Here is a 22,953-nt window from a genome sequence, read left to right as displayed (position 1 = left end):
AAAATATTTTATATGCACACATGGCAACGCTTGGGTACCCTTACCAACGATAGCGAGCTAAAGTGCAAGAATTTCGCATCGACGTGGCAAACCCTTTCTCTATTTCATATTAGCCGTGCCTTCAAAAAGGTAGAAATGCCTCAGCATTTGAGAAAAATTGAATTTGTGAGCAGTTTTGCTTGTCGGACAAATACACACACACATTTAAACGATCCCTAAACATAGAGAGACCATTGAGAGCTGAAAGTAAGTGCGAGCGAGATAAAAGTTAACAGAGTTGCCGTTCTATTGCACAAATCATATGGAAGAGAGTGCGCCAAGCACTTTCCTGTAGAATAAGCGGTTCAAAAATACATCGTATGTATATCTTACTCCCTTACTCGCGAGTTTGGACCAAATGCCTCCGATACTTTTTGTGACAACGCTGTTTGTATGTGATGTCCAGTCTATATGTTGTTTGATTAGCGGTATAAGGGTAAATTGCATTTGTGCAAAATCCAAATGTATGTAACAGGCAGAAGGAAGAATCTCCGGCCCCATAAAGTATATATATTCTTGATCAGCACCAGTAGCCAAGTCGATCTAACCATGTCCGTCTGTCTGTCTGTCCGTCTGTCTGTCTGTCCGTCTGTCCGTATGTATGAACGCAAGGATCTCAGCAACTATAAGAGCTAGAGACTATAAATTTGAAATAGATGTAGATGCTTCTACTGCTTGCGCAGATCAATTTTGTTTCCGATAATCGATGACATACTCCGTTTCCAAGCAATCGATAAAAATCGATATCGATATCCTGTTTTTTTGAGCAAATTGGGTAAATAATAAGAGCTAGAGCCACCAAACATAATATGTTGCTTCTAGAATATTATAAATATGTCAAGTATCTTTAATTTTATATCTATCGCCACCTCCCTGCTACCACCCTAGAGCTATAAATCAAGTTAATAACCCAACTCTTATAGCCAACCAATTTAAACCACAATTTAAATGCAATTGACTATTTCAGGATACACAAATATTCTATGGTACAATAGGATATACTGTAAAAAATTACATAAAGATCGGTTAAGAAAAAACCAACGTTATATGCAATTGCGCAATTAAATGGGGCAGCAGCTTAAAGAATTTCTGTATACATGTACACACACACATTCATGGGCGTCTGCTTCCCATTCTAACAGCATGGTCATTGCGACTTTTTTCAGTAATGTTATTTTACTTCCTTTTTTGTCATAAGTACTTAATTATTGGTGTGGCTGCTGAGTAGAGGCATAGCAAGTGGTGCGGTCAGTTGCGAGTTCGAACCCTGCCAAGTGACCTTTTTCTTATTAATTTATTTGGTGTTGGAATAAGAGGGTTCAGGGTATCCCCTAGTCGGGAGCTCCCGACTAGAACCTCTTACTTGTTATTTATAGCCTCTGTCCACTGAACACATTTCTCTCACATTTCTGAAAATGTCACATTTTTGCAAAATGTGTAAAATGCGCCCTGTGCGTTTCCCCATAAGAAAACACATTTCACACATCTTTTAAAAAAGTCACTATTTCCAGAAATGTGTAAATTCGCTCGAACATTTAGTTTTTTTTGCGATGGTTAATCGAGATTTCTGTCGATGTTGTGAAAAATGGTAATGTATCGTAAACTATAACAGCTAATATATCAAAGAAGGCAAGCGGCAACTTTCAATAAGAAATTTAAAATTAGAGTAATCCCACAGATTTTAGAATTTAAACATAGCGAAATCTCGAAAAGAGTACCTAAAGTAGAGCCCTTACCTCGAGAGCGCAATTTTGGAAGGAAAACTTTACGGCGCCTATGTAAATTAAACAAACTCGATCATCTGTTTTTTAAAGAAGCGATACTTTTGTTACCGACAACCGGTGGAACACCGTGTGAAATTTGAAAATGTGGCATTTCTTAAACCAGTGGACCGAGGCTATTACATATGAATGCATGTTGTGTACTGAGGTGGGCTCCGCAGAAAATATTTATGTTACCGCAAATGATTCACAGAGTGTCGCAAGAGCGGATATGTGCGCTACAAAGTAGCGAACGATGCAACATAGCGATCGACGTAATCTGACACCAGCATGCACGTACCATGGACTACGTGGGATAGTTTTAAGTTATGATAAGTTGAGTTAAGTTATGGAAAGACCAACAGGCTAAGTTGCCCAATAAATAATAAAAACATATAACTCCGACTTCGTTAATAGGCGCCCAACAAATTCGAGTTCGATCCAGTTCAACGTCGTATTTATGTAAAAACGTGTGTGCGCCGCGAAAAAAAAAAACAAAAATCAAAACAAAATATTTAAAAATAAGTATAATTTTAAGTCGCAAGCTAACGCAACGTCAAAACACATCAAGCAAAAAAAAATTCAAACACCAGGGCCAAAACCCTAGTTCAAAAATTCAACGCTGTTAAGATTTCAACACTTTAGCAAGCAAGACGACACAGATAGTGAAATCTGACGACCCCTGCGACCGCTTATGGTCGGTACAAGGATATTTTAACAACAAAATGTTCATCCCAATGAGACGTTCATCCGTTTGCGTGTTATCCAGTGTGACTTAAAAAGGAAAACAATAAGTTGCGATTCTTCTTCTGTTATTTCTGTTAAAATTATAAAGTTGACCAAACTCATGCAAAAAAAAAAAAAACATACGTAAAAGTTCCCTTTGTTCTTACTCAAGAATTAATGTATAGAAATAGAGTTAGTACTGATGGTGCAAGTGACGAAGATCTGTTACCCAGTTACAACAACATATATCGAAAAGCCAAATAATAATAATGAACAGATAATTTAATTGATAAAGTCTGCAGTCTGGTGCACTACTGCACCAAGAAAAAATTTTTAAAAAAAATTAAGAGCATTAAAAGAGTAAATGAATAGCGAGAGAGAGAATAGAGAGAGAATAGAAAATGCATCAGACATAGTAGTGTACGAACCAGCCAAAATTATAGGGAAGGTTTTTTGTAATGAACCCTTAGACATTGTAATGTCTATACCACAATTTGATGGCAACCAAGAAAATGATGTCTCTTGACAACAGGCTGCAAAATTTTTAAACCTTATGACGATAGCTCCCAAAATTACCAAGCGGTTGCAATTATTCGCCACAAATTGGATGCTCTGCAGACGCAACACTAGCGTCATTCAACATGATGTTAAATTTTAATGCAATTATTGCCCGCTTAGATTTAACTTACGCAGACAAAACTCCGATTCGTGTTATCCAACAACAGTTGGATACAATGAAGCAAGGCCAAGACCTGCCCTTGCTAAAATACTACGATGCAATCGAAAGAAAACTTACGCAACTGACAAATAAAACGATACTGCCCCACGATGTGGCATCCGCAAAAGTCCTCAACGTATCTGGGATCATCTTTCCCGCAAAGCCGCGAGGTCTGCCATCCGTCCTGGCGTTGCCCCAAGAGGCAGAAGTAAGCAATGACAGGTGTATGTTCGTACAAGTCGCAAAAGCTCGACGGACAACGCCAGGGGTGGCGGAAAGGTAACTCAAGCGGTCCGCAAATTAGTTCGTCAGGAGGCCCTTAAGAAAATTCGCACAGCTGTCAACAAAAAGAGAACAACCAGGCTTATCAGGGTAAAAATCCCCATTACACTAAGAGTCCGGGTGGTAGAAACCAGGGTCAGCACAATAATGAATCAAATAGCTCGAAGTGAATTAGCATTGAAAGACAATAGAACCAGGGCCCAGAGGCAATGGAAGTAGATTCTTTGTCGCGCCTTGGACGACAAACAGGTCATAGAGGAACGAAGGTTTCACAAGACCAATCCTAGAAGCCAACAAAAGGTTATCTACAAGCTCTGGAGCAGCATAATGATTAAAATGATGAGCCTTTTAGCCTCTGTCCACTGGTTTAAGAAATGTCACATTTTCCAATTTCACATATTGGGTTTCCACCGCTTTCGGTAACATATGAGTGGCAAAAGTACCGCTTCTTTAAATAAACATCTGATCTTTGTTTAATTTACATAAGCGCCGCAAAGTTTTTCTTCCAAAACTCAAAAATTGCGTTCTCGAAGTAAAGGCTATATTTTGGGTACTCTTTTCGACATTTCACCATGTTTAAATTCTAGTAAAAACTGTGGGATTATTTTAATATTAAACTTCTTGTTTAAAGTTGCCGCTTGCCTTCGTTGATATATCAGTTGTTTATGGTTATGATACTTTACCATTTTTCACAACATCGATAAAAAGCTCGATTAATCATCGAAAAAAACACGAAATGTTAGGGGCGAATTTACACATTTTTTAAAAATGTGCCTTTTTGATAGATGTATGAAATGTGTTTTCTTATGGGGAAACGCACAGGGCGCATTTCACACATATTGCAAAAATGTGAGATTCTCAGAAATGTGTGAGAAGTGTGTTCAGTGGATAGAGGCTATTACCACTAACCAAACAACAAATTTTTGCGCAGTTTTGCTTGTCGGACATGTACACACACACACATTGAAACGATCCCTAAACATAAAGAGAGAGCATTGAGAGCTGAGAGTAAGTGCGAGCAAGATAAAAGTTAACAGAGTTTCCGTTCTATCGCACAAATCATATGGAAGAGAGTGCGCCAAGCACTTTCCTGTAGAGTAATCGGTTCAAAAATACATCATATGTATATCTTACTCCCTTACTCGCGAGTTTGGACCAGATGCCTCCGATACATTTTGTGCCTACTTTCCGGTACTCATGTCCAGTCTTTATGTTGTTTGGTAAGTGCTATACACACTTTTCAAAAATTTTTGAAATGTGTTTTCCTATGGGGAAATGTACAGGCCGCGTTTTACACATTTTGTAAAGATGTGACATTTTCAGAAATGTGTTCAGTGGACGTATGTCCACAGGGATCGACGGACGATGCAAGATCGACTCGGCTATTGATGCTTAAGAATATTTCTACTTTATGGAGTCGGAGATGCCTTCTCTGGCTATGAATAAAGTTTCTCTTATTGAGATTGGCTGTTGGCAACATGTATGTATATATCGGCTAGTCGACCCCAAAATTATTATTCCCTTAAATTTTATTTAAATTTGAATTTAGTATTTATGTATGTATTGTCAACAACAAACTAAGTATGAAGTTAGCAACACAAATTGGGTTTGTTAATTCTCTCTCTCTTTTATATAACTTATACATAATGTTAATTACATCACCTCTATCTACTTACTGTTCACTTGTCCGAGCAACCGGTGTATTAAAAATGGTAATTAAATGCCTGGATCTTGTTATGGAGACTGTAAATGGTACCTATAAGTACAAATAATTAGTATAGAATCATCGAAAAGTTATGAGTTGTGAGTTATGAGTAATAAGCTTACTTTGAATCTAGGTTCATCGAAGCATGGAAACAACCGTCGAGCGTTATTTGGTCTTAAGTAAGTGGCTAAATAGGTCAAATTTGAATAAGATCCTTTAAAAAGTCCTTCTGCACTCTCCCAAATGTATCCTTCAAACGGAATTTCTAAAACACATTCAGAGCCTTGCTTAATTATTTCTGTGAGATAAACAATATAAATTGTTTTCTTAGGAAATCGACTGCCGCGCTGTACAGTAATGTTTTTATGTAACTGTAAATCACTAAAAACGTTATTAAAGAATATATATCATTTGAAAACTGTGGGATTAATAAGAGTGGCTAACCTGTTATTTTTATTAAGCATTTGTACAAGAATTTTTTTGTGATTGATATTTAAATCAAAATGAGCATGAAGTGCAATTTTATTTGTGTCTGATTTCCAGACCAAATTAATTTTTACATGTCCACTGAATGTGCCTTGTTCGTAGTTCGGTTCCAGATGAATTTCGTAGCTTTGTGGAAGAATATCTGTTGGCAATCGATCATCCGTTAAAAGTGCATAGGAAGCTGATGTATCTATGCTACGTCTTACAGCAGCCTTAAAGTAAAAAATTAGTTTATAAGTTATTAAAGATTACATAAATAGATTTCAAATTTGATTTACTAAGTAAAAGAATTTGTGTTTGTGCTATTATATTTTAGTTATATGGATGGAACTTGAAAGTCCAATTCTACATCCATTCTGGCAAGTAAAATATTTAGATTTTATTAATAGTTTCTTTATTTATTATACACAAAAAAAAGGGAATAAGTATTTGAATGCTTAGATGCTGAAGGTTAGAGAGTTCGCGCTGGAAGAACCTTGTACATACTTTTTCGTGATATAGTGAAATTCTAAATTAGTGTAACCACATTATCAAAGACTTTAAATGTATCATGTACCTTCTAGGCTTTAAGTTGTGAATCGAACAGGGGATCCAATTGTACGGCGCAGCCTTGTGGATTGTTGAATCAGTATCGTATGCATCTTGTTGTTGACCTAATGGCGATATTGTATCTGTGTTGGTTGTCGTTGATTGCTGTGTTTTCATAAATGCAGGGTTGAGGCGATCAACTGAGGCTATGGTATCGTGACCATTGATAAATATGTTGAAAAATGGGTTTGTTTTAGCTTACTAAAAATGGTTTGTCGTAGGCCGTCTGAAGCGAAACATGTAGCGTTTTGTTACGCAAAAAAAATCAGTTAAATCAGCTAATTGCTTGAAAATGAAAGGCTTTGAGGAGCCGTGGTTGGAAGTTTGAATTGTAGCTTCCTTAATCGTGCGGTGGCAAAGTTCTATGATTACGTTTGCTTGAGGATGGTAGGCGGTTGCTCGTAAATGGTCCTTTCAGGATACCTTCGGGAAGCCGCTGACATTTCCCAGCTATGAGCAGAGGCATAGCTTGCCGGACAGGCTGAAAAATTTTCCCCCACCGGGTCGGTGATTTCCCATTACTTTACTCTTTGTCCTATCTACTTAACACTCTTTATCTAACTTACATTGCTTTACTTTATTGACAATCTTCTTACTTTCTTTTTTCCTATTTATTGTATTTTCTTTATTAATATAGCAAATTAAGATTATTTTTAATTTTACTTGAAAACACTTTTCCTACTTACAACCTTCTGCTTAGATGTAGGCTCTAACTGCGTCACTGACAAAATTAGCTGTGAAAAGAGGCACAGCTGGCCGGACTGGCAAATAGAACACCTCCATCGGTCGGTAATGCTATTTAGAAAATTGTATCCTTTAACTAGGCTGTTAGCATATAATTCTATTGTATAATCTATTGAATAATGATGAAGACACTCGTTTTGTCGACCATTAATAAATAAATAAATAAATAAATTCCAAATTCTAAAAATGCCGAGGTGGCTCAACAGCTAGTTAAATAACCTGGATTCAAATTGTCTACCTTGGTCCGTGATGATGTGGGCTGAAACTCCAAAACGAGAAATATATGTATTGAATAGCGGGTATTGCCCGGCCTTGCCCGTGGCACTTATGTTATAAAATCAATGTTCACGAACAGCTTTGAAAATGATTTTGAAACTGAGCGGATAGTAAACAAACTACTTTCATACAAACGTTTTCCGTTATTTTACCATTGTTTCGAGTGGAATTACCAAATCGCTGAAACACGTATTCATTATATTCTTATATTAAACTTTGAAAATAAGTTTGATGCAAATCGGACACAGCTTATAATTCTCAAAAAATTACTTTACAATACAGTTTCCAAAAAAGGAGCTAAGATTTTGCAAGAAATGTGAAACAGCTCTCAAATGATTTTTTATGTAGCTCCATGCAGTTGCAGTATGTAGCTCTCTCAGTTGAGAGTGATTGACGTGTTTTACTTGTGCTCCAAGATTTTTATATATTTTTGCGCTTTTATCCTGCTTTTTACTTTAAAATTTTGCATTTTTCGGTGCTTTCTTTAAAGAGCTTTTATAAACTGTGCAAAGTGTTATCTGTTGTGCAGCGTAAGTCTGTTAATTATTGCATTTTATAAAACGCGGCGTCAGTTCCGTATTGTTGTTATTGCCTGTTTTGATTCTTTTGCTTTGGTGCTCCCCTGTGCATACACTTGTTTGTCCGTGTGTTCGCTGCATACTTTCTGCTTGTGCATCGCGCTCTCCCAAATTTTTTCTATTGCTTTTCGCACCAAACAATTTGTTTGTGTACTAATAATTGTTTTTTGAGTGTTTACTTGCTCTATCTTGTGCACCGTTTTCGTTTTGCTCTGCGCTCTCGTAACTTGCATACGCATTTAATAATTATGTCGTGCTGTAAGAAACCGTGCACGTTCAAGCAGGCTGACGATTCTGCACTGCCGCAATTTGTTAATTGCTGGCTGTGTGAGAATATAATGCATGCTAAATGTGCAGGTCTGACTGGGCGTGATTACGACAAGATTGCTATTGCCAAGAAGGGCTGCGGTGGCTTGCGTTGGTCGTGCCCAGAATGCATCGACAAGCAAATTGATTTCTCCAGAATGTGTAATTCTGTGAGAAGTCAATTCTTAAAATAAAATAATGTGGCTAGGCAGCTCTCGAGTAATTTTGACTCGAGTTTCGAGTTGCTTGGCAAATATAAATTTGAGTCCCCAACCAATCGCCGGTTGGAGCCTCAACTTTTGCAATTGCCCTCTACGTCTGTTCAGACACCTACGACTTTCTTGTCCCTTCCTAGCAACTTGGAGGTATCTCCAATGTTGTCTTTATCGCCTTCTCCCAGCGACTGTCCAATTACCCCTGTTTCAACCCCTGTACTAGTCCCAGTAGAGCCCGTACCTGATCCCGTCCCAATTAATCAAACTGCCTCAGCCCCGTCAGCTCCTGGCCGCAAAGGTAGACGTGCGCGCAATCTAGCCCAGATTGTTAAAAAACAATCATTGTGCCTCGTTAGCTCCTCCAACTCCTGTATTACCTACAGCCCCAATAGCGCCTACTTTAACGGTAGTTGCCCCTCGTAGGCAAGTTTTTGTGTCTCGACTTTCGTCGGACACCACTTCTGAGTCATTGACAGCCTATATTGCTAGCAAATCTTCTGCTAGCGTGTCAATAACCAAATTTAATTTCTCCACCCCTCGTGAAATATCATCATTCAAAATAAATGTTTCACATGATATGTTCCCAATCATTTGTGTTCCCAAATTTTGGCCTCCACACATGATTGTTCATGAGTTCAAGCCTAAAAAGCGTAACCAGCCTGTCACCCTTCCAGTCCCTTCAATACAGGGTACCATGTCTTCCCCAAAAAACTAGCTTCATCTTCTGACCAAATCTTTATTCATTATCAGAATGTCAGAGGTCTCATTTCAAAGCTTAAAACTCTTTTCATGACGAGCACTTCCTTCGTTTCGGATATAATAGCATTTTCAGAAACATGGTTAAACTCAACCATATCTGATTTTGAGGTTTGATCGAATAACTTAATTTTGTATAGAAATGATCGGCTGACTCGAGGTGGTGGGGTGTTAATTGCCGTTAAAGCCATTCTCCAGTCAGAATTTTTCTGTTTTAGAACGCCTACTTACGCTGAGTTAAGGTGTCTTTTTCTGCACGGAATATCTATAAAACATGCTCTTATGTCCCCCGTTCTTCTGATATTCAAGTTTATATGAACCATATTACTTGTATTAAAAAAGTTTCTTCACACGTGCGTGATAATAACCTATTTATGGTGTTGGGTGATTTTAATTTACGGAATATCTCTTGGTCACTATTCACTAATGAAAATTATCTAGTGCCCTCAGCACAGCACGATTTAATAGATTGCATGCTTGATCTTTCGTTGTTTCAAACAATTCAATTTCTAATCATTTGAATAGAACACTTGACCTTGTATTTGTTAACGAATATCTTATTTCTAATGTGTCTAGGTCCACTCCTTTATCTCTTCCTGAGGATGTCTATCATCCTACCTTAGAGATTGCAATGCTCAATTGTAATCCTTTCATTTCGTGCTCATCACCCAATAAGCTCCGCTGTTGCTTTCGCAAAGGAAATTATTTTTTGCTAAATCAGCTTATTTATGGAACCGATTGGTCTTTCTTATATGACTCGGTTGATATGAATACTGCCATTAATTTTTGTATATCACCCTAAACCCCCTCTTAGATGAGTGTATTCCTAAGTCAATACCTTCGACTACTTTTTCAAAACCACCCTGGCTTACTGCCAAATTATCACATCTAAAAAATGTTAAATCTAAATATTTTAAATAGTATAAAAAGTCTTGTTCGTGTACAGACTTGGCTAAATATTCCATAGCCAAGTCGAACTTCTTTCTCAATGCTATGAGAATTATCTAACTCGTTGTAAAAGGCAATTCGCCCGAAATCCGAGACAGTTTTATAATTTTGTAAACTTGAAGCGTAAATCTTCAAGTTTGCCATCTTCTTTTTTTCTTGGGATGGATAAAGCTAGCAATGACACTGATTCTGCTAACCTCTTTGCTAATTTTTTCCAATCAACTTACTCTTCAGTCTATCCTAATACTAATTCTTACCCTTATACTATTTCTTCCGCTAGTTCTATACCTCTCCCCATTATTTCACACTCCTCTCTCCTATTAGCTATAAACTCTTTAAAATCTTCTTAATCTCCTGGGCGGGACAATATTCCTAGTTGTCTACTCAAGGAGTGTAGTTCTTCCCTTTTTTATCCATTGCTAAAGCTTTTTAATCTATCCCTTGAAACTTCTGTCTTTCCATCTCGTTGGAAAGAATCTTATATCATTCCTCTTCACAAGAAAGGTGGGAAGTCTGATATACAAAATTACAGGGGCATTGCAAAACTGTCCGCTATTCCTAAATTATTTGAAAAAATAATCACTTCGAATTTGCAGCATTTCTGCAAATCAGTTGTTTCCCCTGTTCAACATGGTTTCGTAAAGAATCGGTCAACTACGATCAATCTGCTTGAATTTACTTCCTTGGTAAATGATGCTTTCCTTTCGAAAATGCAAACTGATGTCATTTACACTGACTTCAGTAAGGCGTTTAACTCTGTGCACCATGACATTTTACTTTTTAAACTTGACCGAATAGGTTTCCCTCTGTCCCTTTTACTTTGGATTAATTCTTATTTAAAAGGTAGGACCCAAAGAGTAATACTGAGGTTGACTACCTCTAAAAGGGTTCACGTTACTTCTGGTGTTCCTCAAGGTAGTCATCTTGGACCTTTACTCTTTACAATTTTTATAAATGATCTTCCCTCTGTTATATCACATGCCCGTATACTCATGTATGCGGACGATGTCAAACTTTTTCTATCATACACTAACCCCCTACATCATTCTCGTCTACAAGACGATTTGAACGCTATGCAACTTTGGTGTTCGGCCAATCAATTGCATCTAAATTGTTCAAAGTGTATGTTTATGACTTTTAATCGTACTACACCTTATCTTGTCAGTTATACAATCGACAATATCCCTTTACAACGTATACTAACAGTTAAGGATCTAGGCGTTATTTTTGATTCTAAGCTCTGTTTCAATCTTCATATAGATACCATTGTTAATGAGGCAAAAGGTGTACTTGGATTCATTAAACGATGGTCTAAAGAGTTTAACGATCCTTTTATAACAAAACTTCTGTACATCTCTCTTGTTCGCCCTATCCTTGAATACTGCTCTTGCATCTGGTCTCCACAGTAGAACAACAGCCAGGATCGTATTGAATCTGTTCAGAAGCAATTTCTGCTTTTTGCCTTACGAGGTTTAAATTGGGACCCTTATCTTCGCTTGCCGTCCTACTCCAGCAGACTGCTTCTTCTCAACCTTCCGTCGGTAACCAACCGTAGGACAATTCTCGGTGTTGTCCTTCTACATAAGTTGATTATTGGCGACATAGATTCTCCTTTTCTGCTAGGGCGTCTTCAATTCTCTGTTCCGGCTAGACCAACCAGAAATTATCGCCCCTTATTACTATCTACGTGCACAACAGATTACGCTATGCACAATTCTTTTCGCGTGCTATGTAAATATTATAATAGTTTGCATCACGTTTTCTCTACCGAACTGTCTCTACCCCTAATAAAATCGTTGCTTTCAGGATACCTTCGGGAAGTCGCTGACCATTCCCAGCTATGAGCAGGGGCATAGCTTGCCGGACAGGCTGAAAAATTTTCCACCACCGGGTCGATGATTTCCCATTACTTTTCTCTTTGTTCTATCTATTTAACACTCTTTATCTAACTTACATTGATTTACTTTATTAACAATCTTCTTACTTTCTTTTTTCCTATTTATTGTATTTTCTTTATTAATATAGCAAATTAAGATTATTTTTAATTTTAATTGAGATCACTTTTTTCCTGCTTACAACCTTCTGCTTAGATGTAGGTTCTAAAAGCGTCACTGACAAAATTAGCTGTGAAAAGGGGCACAGCTGGCCGAACTGGCAAATAAAACACCTCCATCGGTCGGTAATGCTATTTAGAAAATTGTATCCTTTAACTAGGCTTTTAGCTTATAATTCTATTGTACAATTTATTGAATAATAAGGAAGACACTCGTTTTGTCGACCATTAATAAATAAATAAATAAATAAATGCAAATAAATTTGAAGGCAACAGGCCATCCATCCATCCATTTGGATCGCATTTCTACCGAAGGAGTTTAGATTTTGCGAAAAATGTGAAACCCGTTTCAAATGATTTTCCATTTAGATCTTTAAAAATTAATTTGAGGGCGAAATGTTATCCACCAAATTTTTGACCCCCATTTCCACCAAGGAGGAATACATTTTTGAAAATATGTGAAACACTCCTCAAATGAATTTGAACATGAGAACTTTGAAATTGAGTTTGAGGCCAATCGGATGGTAAACAAAAAAGTTTCATACAAACGTTTTTGTAGTCAGGAAAAACAGTTTTATATATGGAGATGTGGAGGTGGCTACTATTTCAGCTTGGATATCTTCGATGGCGATTGCATCTGACCATCTTGTATAGCGATCGATGATCGTGAGACTATATCTAAATTTACCAGATCGAGGCAATGGTCCAATATGCTCTACATTGATGTGTTCAAGTCTGCGTAAAGGCAGAAGTATTGTTGGACTGGTGAATGAACGTGGCGCGTGACTGAAGATTTTTGGCAAGGGATGCAGCGCTGTTTGATGAGCTTAATTGTTGAACCAACTCCTCCATGGTCAATGTGTATGTATCTTGCTGATAATATTTTTTCGATGTAGCTGCGGTATGAATGGTTGCACTATGGAAGTGAGTTGTAAGTTGGACCACTCTTATGTGGCGTAGCTGGGATGCTGTCGCCGTCCCCCAAACTTGGCGTATATCCAAATGGGCGTTATCATCGTTTTAATAAGCAGTGCATTTGTGAAATGTGAAGCTTTTTAGCGGTTTTAAATTCCAGTTAACTTTTTGCAGCCTTCTTAGGCATTTTGCTTTTGTTGCTGTGATGTGGGATTCCCATATAAGCTTTCGGTCCAAGTGGACGCTCAGTTAGCAAAATAAGCTGGTATGTTCAATAGTTCCTCCATCAAAACGAAGCCGCTGGCAACTGTCTGGGCGCGCGTGAATGTAACGCAAGCGGACTTGGCAAAGTTTATGGCGATGTTCCAATTAGCTATTCAAGTTTCTACCTGCAGCAGCCAGTCTTGCACTGCATTTGTTGTAGCTTGCAGATATTCGTGCGAAGCTGGGAAGGCCACCAGCTATCTCGCGGGGCTGAAGGCTGAACTGCGTTGTTCCGTAGGGAGGTAGGCCGTATACAACGTGAACAGCGCTGGGCTGAGGACGCTGCCTTGTGGGACACCTGCTTTGATGCCTTTAACACCTGAGCTTTGGGCTTTGATGACCACGTTAAGGTGCGTCCTGCCAGGAATAAGCTCAAGATGCTAAAATATGACGCAGGGAGTATTTTGATTTTGCAGAGGAGGCCGTCGTAGCAGACCTTGTCGAACGCCTGTTTGACGTCGAGGAAAACTCCAACGCAGTATTTATTCTTTTCGTATGCCTCAAATACAGGGTTGACTGGTAGACCTGTTCGGGGCAGCCATGAAACTTTATGAAGCGAAATTGATGGTCCGGGACCAGGCGCCTGACCTCGTCGAGCTCCATTAGCCGACTTAAGCTTCGGGAGTAGGCTTATATGGCGGTAGGATTCCAGCTGAGTTAGCAGAGAACCTTTTTCAGATTTTTGAGTTAAAGCCCATTCCAAAGGTTTATGTTCAGTGTGGACATCAAACATTTTACCTTCGAGCATGTAACGGAAATGCTTGATAATAAGGTGGATTGCAAGAAGCTCTCGAACGTAAGTACTGTACTTGCGTTGTACCTCAGTAAGTTCAACGTTAAAAAATTCGATTGGCTGAAGTTCATTGCTGACGATCTGGTGCACTACATCGCCATCGACTGTATCGCATACGTTCGTGCTGAGCGATACCTGAACATCTGGAGCAGGGTGTAACAAAAGTGTTGCTGTAGCTAGAGAACGCTTGTATTCATCAAATTGTTTTAGTGTGTCCAAGCTATTGGAGTTGTTTTTTTTTTATTGGGTGATGGGTGATTGCTTTTGGCAGAAATCTTCGATAAAAGATATTTATTGCCGAAAACCGTTTCAGTTTTCTTGCGACTTTGGCTTCGGGCAAGGGAAATTCGATGATAATTTTGACGTTGCCTAGTAATGGTTTGATGTCACTATGATCGAAATGACCAAGAAACTCGATTGATGTTTGACGGAACCGACATTTGCTAGAGTTGATTTTGATATGAAAATGTCGAAGTCGTTCAAAAACTTGCCGAAGATGGATATGTTGATGCTCGATTTTGTCTGATGCAACGGCTATATCATGGAAGGTTGGTGGAGCGTTGCACAATCCAAATGCTATGTGTGTAAACTCAAATAATCCAACGGGTGTGGTTAATGCAATGGATCTGTGGATCTGGTGATATGTACCGTTAATACCAATTTTTGGCAATATTTTCGCCATTAAAAATATGTGTACAGTCTTATATGTGTGGAAGTGGAAGTTTGTGCGTTGAGGGCACGGTAATATCCACATGGCCGCTATTCACCTGTTGGCTTGCGGACCATGTGCAACGGCGATGCGTATGCACTTTATTATGGTTGGCACACACCTATTTTAAGCAAGAACTCGAATTCCATTTTGCCAGCCTTAAATTTGTCTGGAATGAGTCGACGAGGTCTTCCGAATGTATGTGGGCCTTTTGTCTGCATGTTGTGATGTTGTGTGCTTCGGTGCTAAGGCATCGAATTGTGTAATGTCTTTGAATTCCTCCACCAGTCGGGCGTACTCACAAGATGCATTAAACGTTTTTATTCCCCTGAAGAGGGTATTATAATTTTGTTGTGATATGTGCAACGCATAGAAGGAGACATCTCCGACCCCATGAAGTGTATATATTCTTGATCAGCATCAACAGCCGAGACGATATAGCCATGTCGGTCTGTCTTTCCTGTCAGTTTTATAGCTGTCCTTATGAAACTTTGTAGAAGTCCTCCTTTCTGTTGCACGCAGCATCTTATGGGTGTCATGGGAACGATCGGTCAAAAATTTAATTGTTGTAATGAAAAAACAATTTGTTTATCAAGATATCTTGACCAAAGTCAGAATTTATTAGTTTTACTATTCTCCTCATATATATCCAAAATCCTATTAAGATCGGACCATAAAATAATATAGCTGCCATAGGAACGATCGGTCGAAAATTATGTTAATGTGTGAAAAATCATTTGTTTTTCAAGATATCTTGACCAAGTTCGGCATTTATTAGTTTTTTTATACTCCCCCATATACATGCAAAATCCTATTAAGATCAGGCCCCTATATCATATAGCTGCCATAGGAAAGATCGGTCGAATATATTAAGTTGTTGTATAAAAAAACATTTTATTTTTTCAAGATATGTTGACAAAACTCGGCACTTATTAGTTTTACTACGCTCCTTAAATAAAGGCAATGCTGCCATATTAAGATCGGACCACTATATCATTTAGCTGCCATAGGAACGATCGGTCGAAAATTAAGTTGTGTAAAAATAAATATTCTTTATCAAGATATCTTGACTTAACTCAGCATTTACTAGTTTTACTATACTCCTCATATATATGCAAAATCCTATTAATATCGGACCACTATATCATGTAGCTTCCATAGGAAAACTTTATTGTCAATTCAAGATATTTTGATTAAACACGGAATTTAAAGATTTCACTATGCTCCCTTAATGCGAAATCTTATTAACGTCGGACTACTATATCATATATCTACCATAGAACCGATCGGTCGAAAACTAGCTTTTTGATTAAAAACCTTTTTTATTTAACAAGACGTCTTGAGCAAACTCAGCATTAACTATGTTCCCTGTGCTTCTTAGATACAGGCAAAACACTATATGCATTAAGAAAAGGTTGGGTCTGCAAGGGTATTAGATCCTCGGCGTGCCAAAGATAGCCTTTCTCTCTCTCTTTAATATTGTTGATGATCGAAGGCTACAGACACCTTGTCAATGCTATCCAAGTTAGAGTGTCGATTAATTAACATCTTTAATATTGGCAAGAAAGTTATAGTGCTGTAGAAAATCTGATCCAATGATTGGAAATTTTGTATCAGCAATGATAAATTTTCATGTGTATGGACGACGTAACCCAAGATCGAGAGTGAGGCGGGTTGAGCCATATGTTTTAATGGTAGTGCTGTTAGCAGTAAAAAAGAGAATTTTCGCCGGTGGCTAAGACACGTCGGTTTAGTGTCGATAAGGAACTTTTTGCCAGACTTTGTGTCTGGAATAAATAGTCGATAAGATGTTGTTATACTGTGAACGTTTATACTAAGCATGGAAAACAGATTGGGCGTCGAAGTTTGCTAATTTGATTTTTTCGGCGGTGTTTGCCTGTTTATTACGTTTTTGTTGTTTATTTGATTAATGGAAGGACTGCAGCCATACTTGTTATAAGACCAGCAATTTTGGTTTGAATCGGTATATGCGATCGGTGTTTTGCATTGATCTTTTGAATAATTATGTCCTAGGTACCCAGAGGTTTTTCAATCTTACTGATTCGGTTGTCATTTAAATGCTTAGTTGCAGTGTTATTACGTGAATGCACTGCGACGTTATCACATGCAGTATAACTGAATGTATCCATTACGGCGTCAGCGGCTGTTGCAAGTACGTTAATGTTGTATTCGGGGAAGTCTCAAGAATACCTGCTATGACGGCGCGAGCTGCAGGAGGTAGGAGCTTAATCCAATAACGACGCACAACTGATTCGTCATTAGTGGTATTTTTTTGCTGTAGTTGGCTGAGGAGATGGCTTGGACGTCCATCACCAAGTTGAATGCCTGGGGTAAGGTTGTCGAGGCGTGTGTGGCCTGTTTGAATGTAGTGTATGGATTTGTTTTAGGATCATTTTGAACAAGATCGTGAAATTTATCTAAATATTTCGGATCGGCATATGTGGAGACGGCTGCATACTTCTCGTGTTCCTTCCGTAACCCTTTGCCTTGTAAAAGAAAACAACTTTCTAGCTTTGTTAAAAATATTTCAATGTTTGTAATCGTGTGTAGTTGAAGAAATATCATCTTGACCAAAGCGTCTTGCATTTGGTGGAACTGCGCAAAATGTCTATATTTGCGTGAGTATGTCGCAGCAAGGCTATATGAGTGTGTGCATAAGAATTTTATTCCAAATTGAATAGACGAAAACTACAGAATAATATAATATTTCGAAATTCTAAATTAGTGCAAGCAAACTTATCAAAGACCAAAACTTTAAATGTATCTATTTCTGTGATGCCCGATCGCCCCAACATTATACAATTTAAAACTTGTTTGCGCCCTGAACCTATTGAAAAGGGGCTAGAAGTAGATCAAACAGGGGTGAGTAGGACCTCGATAAACAAAATAAAATCGGACCTACGAATTTCGGCTACTCCTGGAACACACATACACACATACATCTCATAAATAATCAAACAACATTATTGACAATTTCATACAACTTTTTTTCTTGCAGGGCGAACGCGAAAACGGTTTGACAAAACTAATACACAGGGCAAATAAATAACTATAGCTCTATCCTAAAAAATAAATATCAATATTAAATAGGTTCAAGTCATAGGCGCTTATGTGTCAACATTACTTATAAATAATAATCATAAATAGTAATAATAACTAGAAAAATACAATCAAATTATTCTAATAAGTATTACACCTATTCAAAATTAAATCAAGTAAGAGTTACTAGTCGGGACCTGCCAACTAGGGAAGACCCTGAAGCCTTTTATTCCAACACCAAATTAATTTAAAACAAGTAAGAGGTTCTAGTCGGGAGCTCCCGATTAGGGGATAACCCCGATCTCATTAAAAATGGGTATAAGGGTATATTGTATTTGTGCGAAATCCAAATGTATGTAACAGGCAGAAGGAAGCATCTCCGACCCGATCTAGCCATGTCCGTCTTTCTGTCTTTCCATCTGTCCGTATGTATGAACGCAAGGATCTCAGAACCTATAATAGCTAGGTAGGTGCTCCTAGTGCCTGCACAGATTGAGTTTGTTTCCGAAAATCGATAACTTACTTAGTTTCCAAGCAATCGATAAAAATCGATATCGACGGCCTGTTTTTTGAGCAAATTGGGTAAATAATAATAGCTAGAGTTACCAAACATGATATATTCTAGAATATTATATAAATATCAAGTATCTTTCATTTTATACCTATCGCCACCTCCTCGCTACCACCACAAAGCCATAAATCAAGTTAATAACCCAACTTTTATTGCCAACCAATTTAAGCCACAATTTAAATGCATTGACCTTTGCAGAATACACAAATATTGTATGGTACAATAAGATATACTGTAGAAAATTTCATAAAGATCGGTTAAGAAAAAACCAAAGTAACTGCGCAATTGGATGGGACAGCTAGCGAATACTTCTATTTCTGTATACATGTACGCATTCATGTGCATCTGATTCGCATTCTATCGTATTCTTACAGCATGGTAATTGCGACTCTTTTTGTAATGCTATTTTAGTTCGTGTTTTTTCTCATAAGAACTTAATTATTGGTGTGGCTGCTGAGTAGAGGCATAGCAAGTGAGTTCGAGCCCTACCGGAGAAAGTTTTTTTTTTTTCTGGTGTGGCTGTTGAGCAGAGTCGACAGCAAGTAATGCGGTCAGTTGCGAGTTCGAACCCCGCCAATTTAAATTTATTTGGTGTTGCAATAAAAGGGTTCAGGGTCTTCTCTAGTTCTTTTTTCCCAACTAGAACCTCTTACTTGTTTCATTGTTGAAACGTTTGTTTGATTATGGTTGTTGTTGGTTCTTATAGAAATTGTTTTAAAGTCGTGATTGAATTTTGGGCAGAAGTAGCTGCAGAAAGCCGGGCGTTGTGTTTGCAACTTCGGTATCTTGCTTGAGAATTTTTGAAAAAGAGCTTTTGGTCCAAACGCCCTCTCCATGTTTTTATTACTCCATGGCTTAATGGCATATATACATACAGACACACACAAAAGTATTGGCACAGCAAACATTTTCTACTTTCCACCCACTTTGCGTCCCTATAAGAGCTAGAGACTTGAAATCTTAGATGTAGGTGCTCCTAGTGCCTGCGCAGATCGAGTTTGTTTCCGATAATCGATAACTAACTCAATTTCCAAGCAATCGATTAAAATCGATATCGGTGCTGCAAGGTTTTTCTTCGAAGGCATTATTTGTCTTGCCACACACAATAATTTTGCGATCTGAGCGAAAAATATTAAATTTACTTTCTCACAGTTTTATGGCTGTCTTTATGAAACTTTGCAGGAGTCCCTCTTTCTATTGCACAAACGCAGATATCTTGACCAAACTCGACATTTATTAGTTTTACAATGATCTTCATACATATGCAAAATCCTAATAAGATTGAACCACTTATCATATAGCTGCCATAGGATCTGTTTGGGCTACAGCCTAATTTAGAATATTATAAGAGAGCGCATGAAAAGTGAGATTAACGGTAAATGCTCCTGCGGTTAGATCAGCCGATTTTGAGTAATATCGTATTACTTAATGGATCACGCGCTATCACGGTTGAGTTGAATTTAGTGGCTCTCCCAAGAGCTCAAGCATTCAGTCCTGTCCTTAAGTTTTCTTATTTCCTTGCATTTTGTAATTATTTTGAGCTTGAATTTGCCCGCTTAGTAACAGCGGAATCGGCGACACATCTCGACGTCTGTGAGCATCTTTCCAAGTCAACGGACATACGCTCTGTGTAGGGCAAATTATTAACTATGGTATTTAGGGTAAAGTTCGATAAAAATAAAGCCTTAAAATGAACCGCTCCTGAACTGGGAGTCTTTTGCTAATTTTAATTCCCAACAATCGTGCGAAACCCTCAAAGCTGCCTTGGTAGGTAACCACGCCGCAGGCCGCATCATATCTACGGGCAGTTTGGGTCTCCGCACCTGGCGCAGCCGATATCCAACATATTTTTGGTGCCTCCTGTGAGGAGATTCTTTGCGATTGGACTGAGGAGTTTAGAATTGGACATTGGATTGTGATCGTTGAAGACACTCGGTACTTACCGCATTCAATGAGACGTGTCTGCATCAGACTATGAATGAACATTGTATAACCCCTATGGAGGAAAAGAAGTTGTCCACGGGGAGGCTGCAAACTTTCAGTAGTAATTCAAGGCATTCAAGGATGTGTTCCTATCGCGTGTCCATCACTGTCGGATGCCTACTGACTTACACCGCTTCCATTATTTAAAGGATTCGTTATCAAAGGAAGCTGTTAAAGATATAGATCCCTTGACTATGATAGAATCGAATTACCCATTAGCATGGAAAATGCTGGTGAATTTATATCACAATAAACGAGTATTGCTTTTACATTACATAGATGTTTTGATCATCAATTAGCAGTTGAACATGGTCTGTGCACATCTGTCGCTCATGTGTGAGCTCGTTGGGGAAAGTTGGAGCTGATATAAAACAGCAGTCTCAACTTTTGGTATATTATATGATGAAGAAGCTGCCTAAGGCAAGGCGTATATGGCTTACGTGCAAGTCAAAGCTACACAAAAGCTTCATTTATTACTCGACAAGTGTCCGCGAATGCAGTCCAACAACCACGACTTACATCGAAACAAGTACACATTTAAGCCAATGGTTAAGCGAATGAAAGAATTACGGAATCGTCTACAGGAATTGAGCTAAAAAAAAGAATGCCTATATGATCCACAGGTAAAGCATCAAATATTTGCGTATGTCCTACCCAAGGTGAGTCAAAGAATGCCTGATAGAAGAATATCTACCACGAAGTGGCCACATCTACAGGATTTCCATTTAGCCGATATTAATTATTTTATTTTATGAAGAGTTAATGCTCGGTGAAGTCCACCGAGTGCCAACAAGTTTACCTTTAGCATAAAATACGCATTTAAGCTATATCGTGACTGGAAAGATCAACCAACGTGCGTCAATGGTATCATCGCACACAGTGAAGGTACACGCTTATGATGCAAAGGCGGAGCTCGACAATGTTTTACGCAAGTTTTGGGAACTAGAGCAATTTGACAATGAGGACAACGAGGTCTCTCAGTGAGGAAGGGGGTGCGAGGACTTTTTTTGTCAATACTTGTCGTTGTTTTATATTCGGGAAAATATCTTGTGCGTCTATGTATTTGTCCCATCTGGATCAAACTATGGTGATTGGTTTGTCATATCGAAGCGCACTGAAGCCACAAGATTATCTGGACAGGCGCCTGCGTGCAGACCCTAGGTTGAGAAAAGCATATTGTCACACCATTAATGAGTATCTGGAGCTGAGCGAAATGGAAGACGAAATCATCCGAAGGAGAAGTTCAACAAGCGTAATCTAAGATTCGTGCTTATGGCTGATGTAAACAAAATTTACAGTTGCATCAATATTCCAAGGGAAGATGCCCATAAAACGATCACATCGAGGAGTATGCATGCTCAACAGTTATGTTTGGAATTAGCTCAGTACCCTTTTAAGCTCTGCGAGTCATGCGATAGTTTGGTGTAAAGGAGACATTTCCATTGGCAGTGGATGTGCTGAAACATCATTATTGTTTGTGATGCATCAACTCATGCCTATGGAGCGTGCTCCAACCGGGGATCATGCATTTCATACGAAGTTGCTGCTGTCAAAATGTAAGGTCTCGCCTGTTAAGCCACAATTAACCATACCCAGAGCTATGTGCTACTCTTAAAGCTGCAAAAATGTATAAGTATTTTAAATAGAATTTGCGAATTAATATGTTTATAATTAATATGTTTCTGCAGTATTATTTTCGGTCCGACTGAATGATAGCCATCAGATGGATCCGTAAAGGAGGTGCAAACTGGAAGGTATTTGTATCAAATCGCATAAACAAAATTCTGGAGATCTCGAATGCAAAGCAATAGAGACAGGTTCCCTCGAATGATAATCCTGCCGACCATCTGAGTCGGGGAATTAGTGTATGTAAGTCACTCTCACATGTGAGTATTGAGACAAGAAGCTTGACTTGCCACAAAATATCATTGGAAAAGATGCCAAGCTCGATGTTCGTAAGTCAATATTCATCGCTTACACGACTTCGTCGAGTTATGGTATATGTTACACATATTATCCGCAACTTTCGCATAATAGAGTCTGAGCGTAAGCGAAGTGAGGTATCAACAGATGAATTAGGATAAGAAGTAATATGATTAGTGTAAAATGACTGTTTTGTTAAGGAATGGAAAGCACTTTCTTCTGACATACCGGTGCCCACCCAACGTAGATCGTTTTGGTATACATAAATGTAGCACATGTTTTAAAATGAAGCATCAGTTTGCAAGTTAACAAATGGGAAATTTGTTCATAGCCAGACGTGGTCTATGTGTCTAATTTTGTCGGAGCCAAAAAAAAAACCTGATAGGGAGGCATACTATTCATACATTTGAAGATTAATCGCGCCAAAATTGCTGAATAAGGGAATCACTTGGCAATTCAACCATCCATCAGCTCCACACTTTAGTGGATTATGGGAAGCCGGAGTTAAGTCTCCTTGGCATCGGTGGGTCGGATTACAAGCACTCATGCTGGTGC

General features: G+C 38.4%; 1 protein-coding gene across 1 annotated transcript in view; it reads right to left on the bottom strand.

Annotated features, from left to right (window-relative positions):
* Positions 1-22,953, bottom strand: part of LOC26531103 (aminopeptidase N) — a 77,353-nt gene that overhangs the window by 40,079 nt on the left and 14,321 nt on the right. Inside the window, exons 2-4 of the mRNA XM_032433974.2 lie at positions 5,675-5,928; positions 5,353-5,611; positions 5,202-5,281 (exon numbers count right to left, since the gene is read on the bottom strand). Coding sequence (XP_032289865.1) covers positions 5,202-5,281; positions 5,353-5,611; positions 5,675-5,928 — 593 coding nt within the window. The remainder of the gene's footprint in view (positions 1-5,201; positions 5,282-5,352; positions 5,612-5,674; positions 5,929-22,953) is intronic.

Source organism: Drosophila virilis, unplaced genomic scaffold, assembly GCF_030788295.1.
Source record: "Drosophila virilis strain 15010-1051.87 unplaced genomic scaffold, Dvir_AGI_RSII-ME tig00003822, whole genome shotgun sequence".
NCBI classification, from domain to species: domain Eukaryota; kingdom Metazoa; phylum Arthropoda; class Insecta; order Diptera; family Drosophilidae; genus Drosophila; species Drosophila virilis.
The sequence above is the reverse complement of the archived record's forward strand: the minus strand, read 5'-3'. Positions and strand labels throughout refer to the sequence as shown.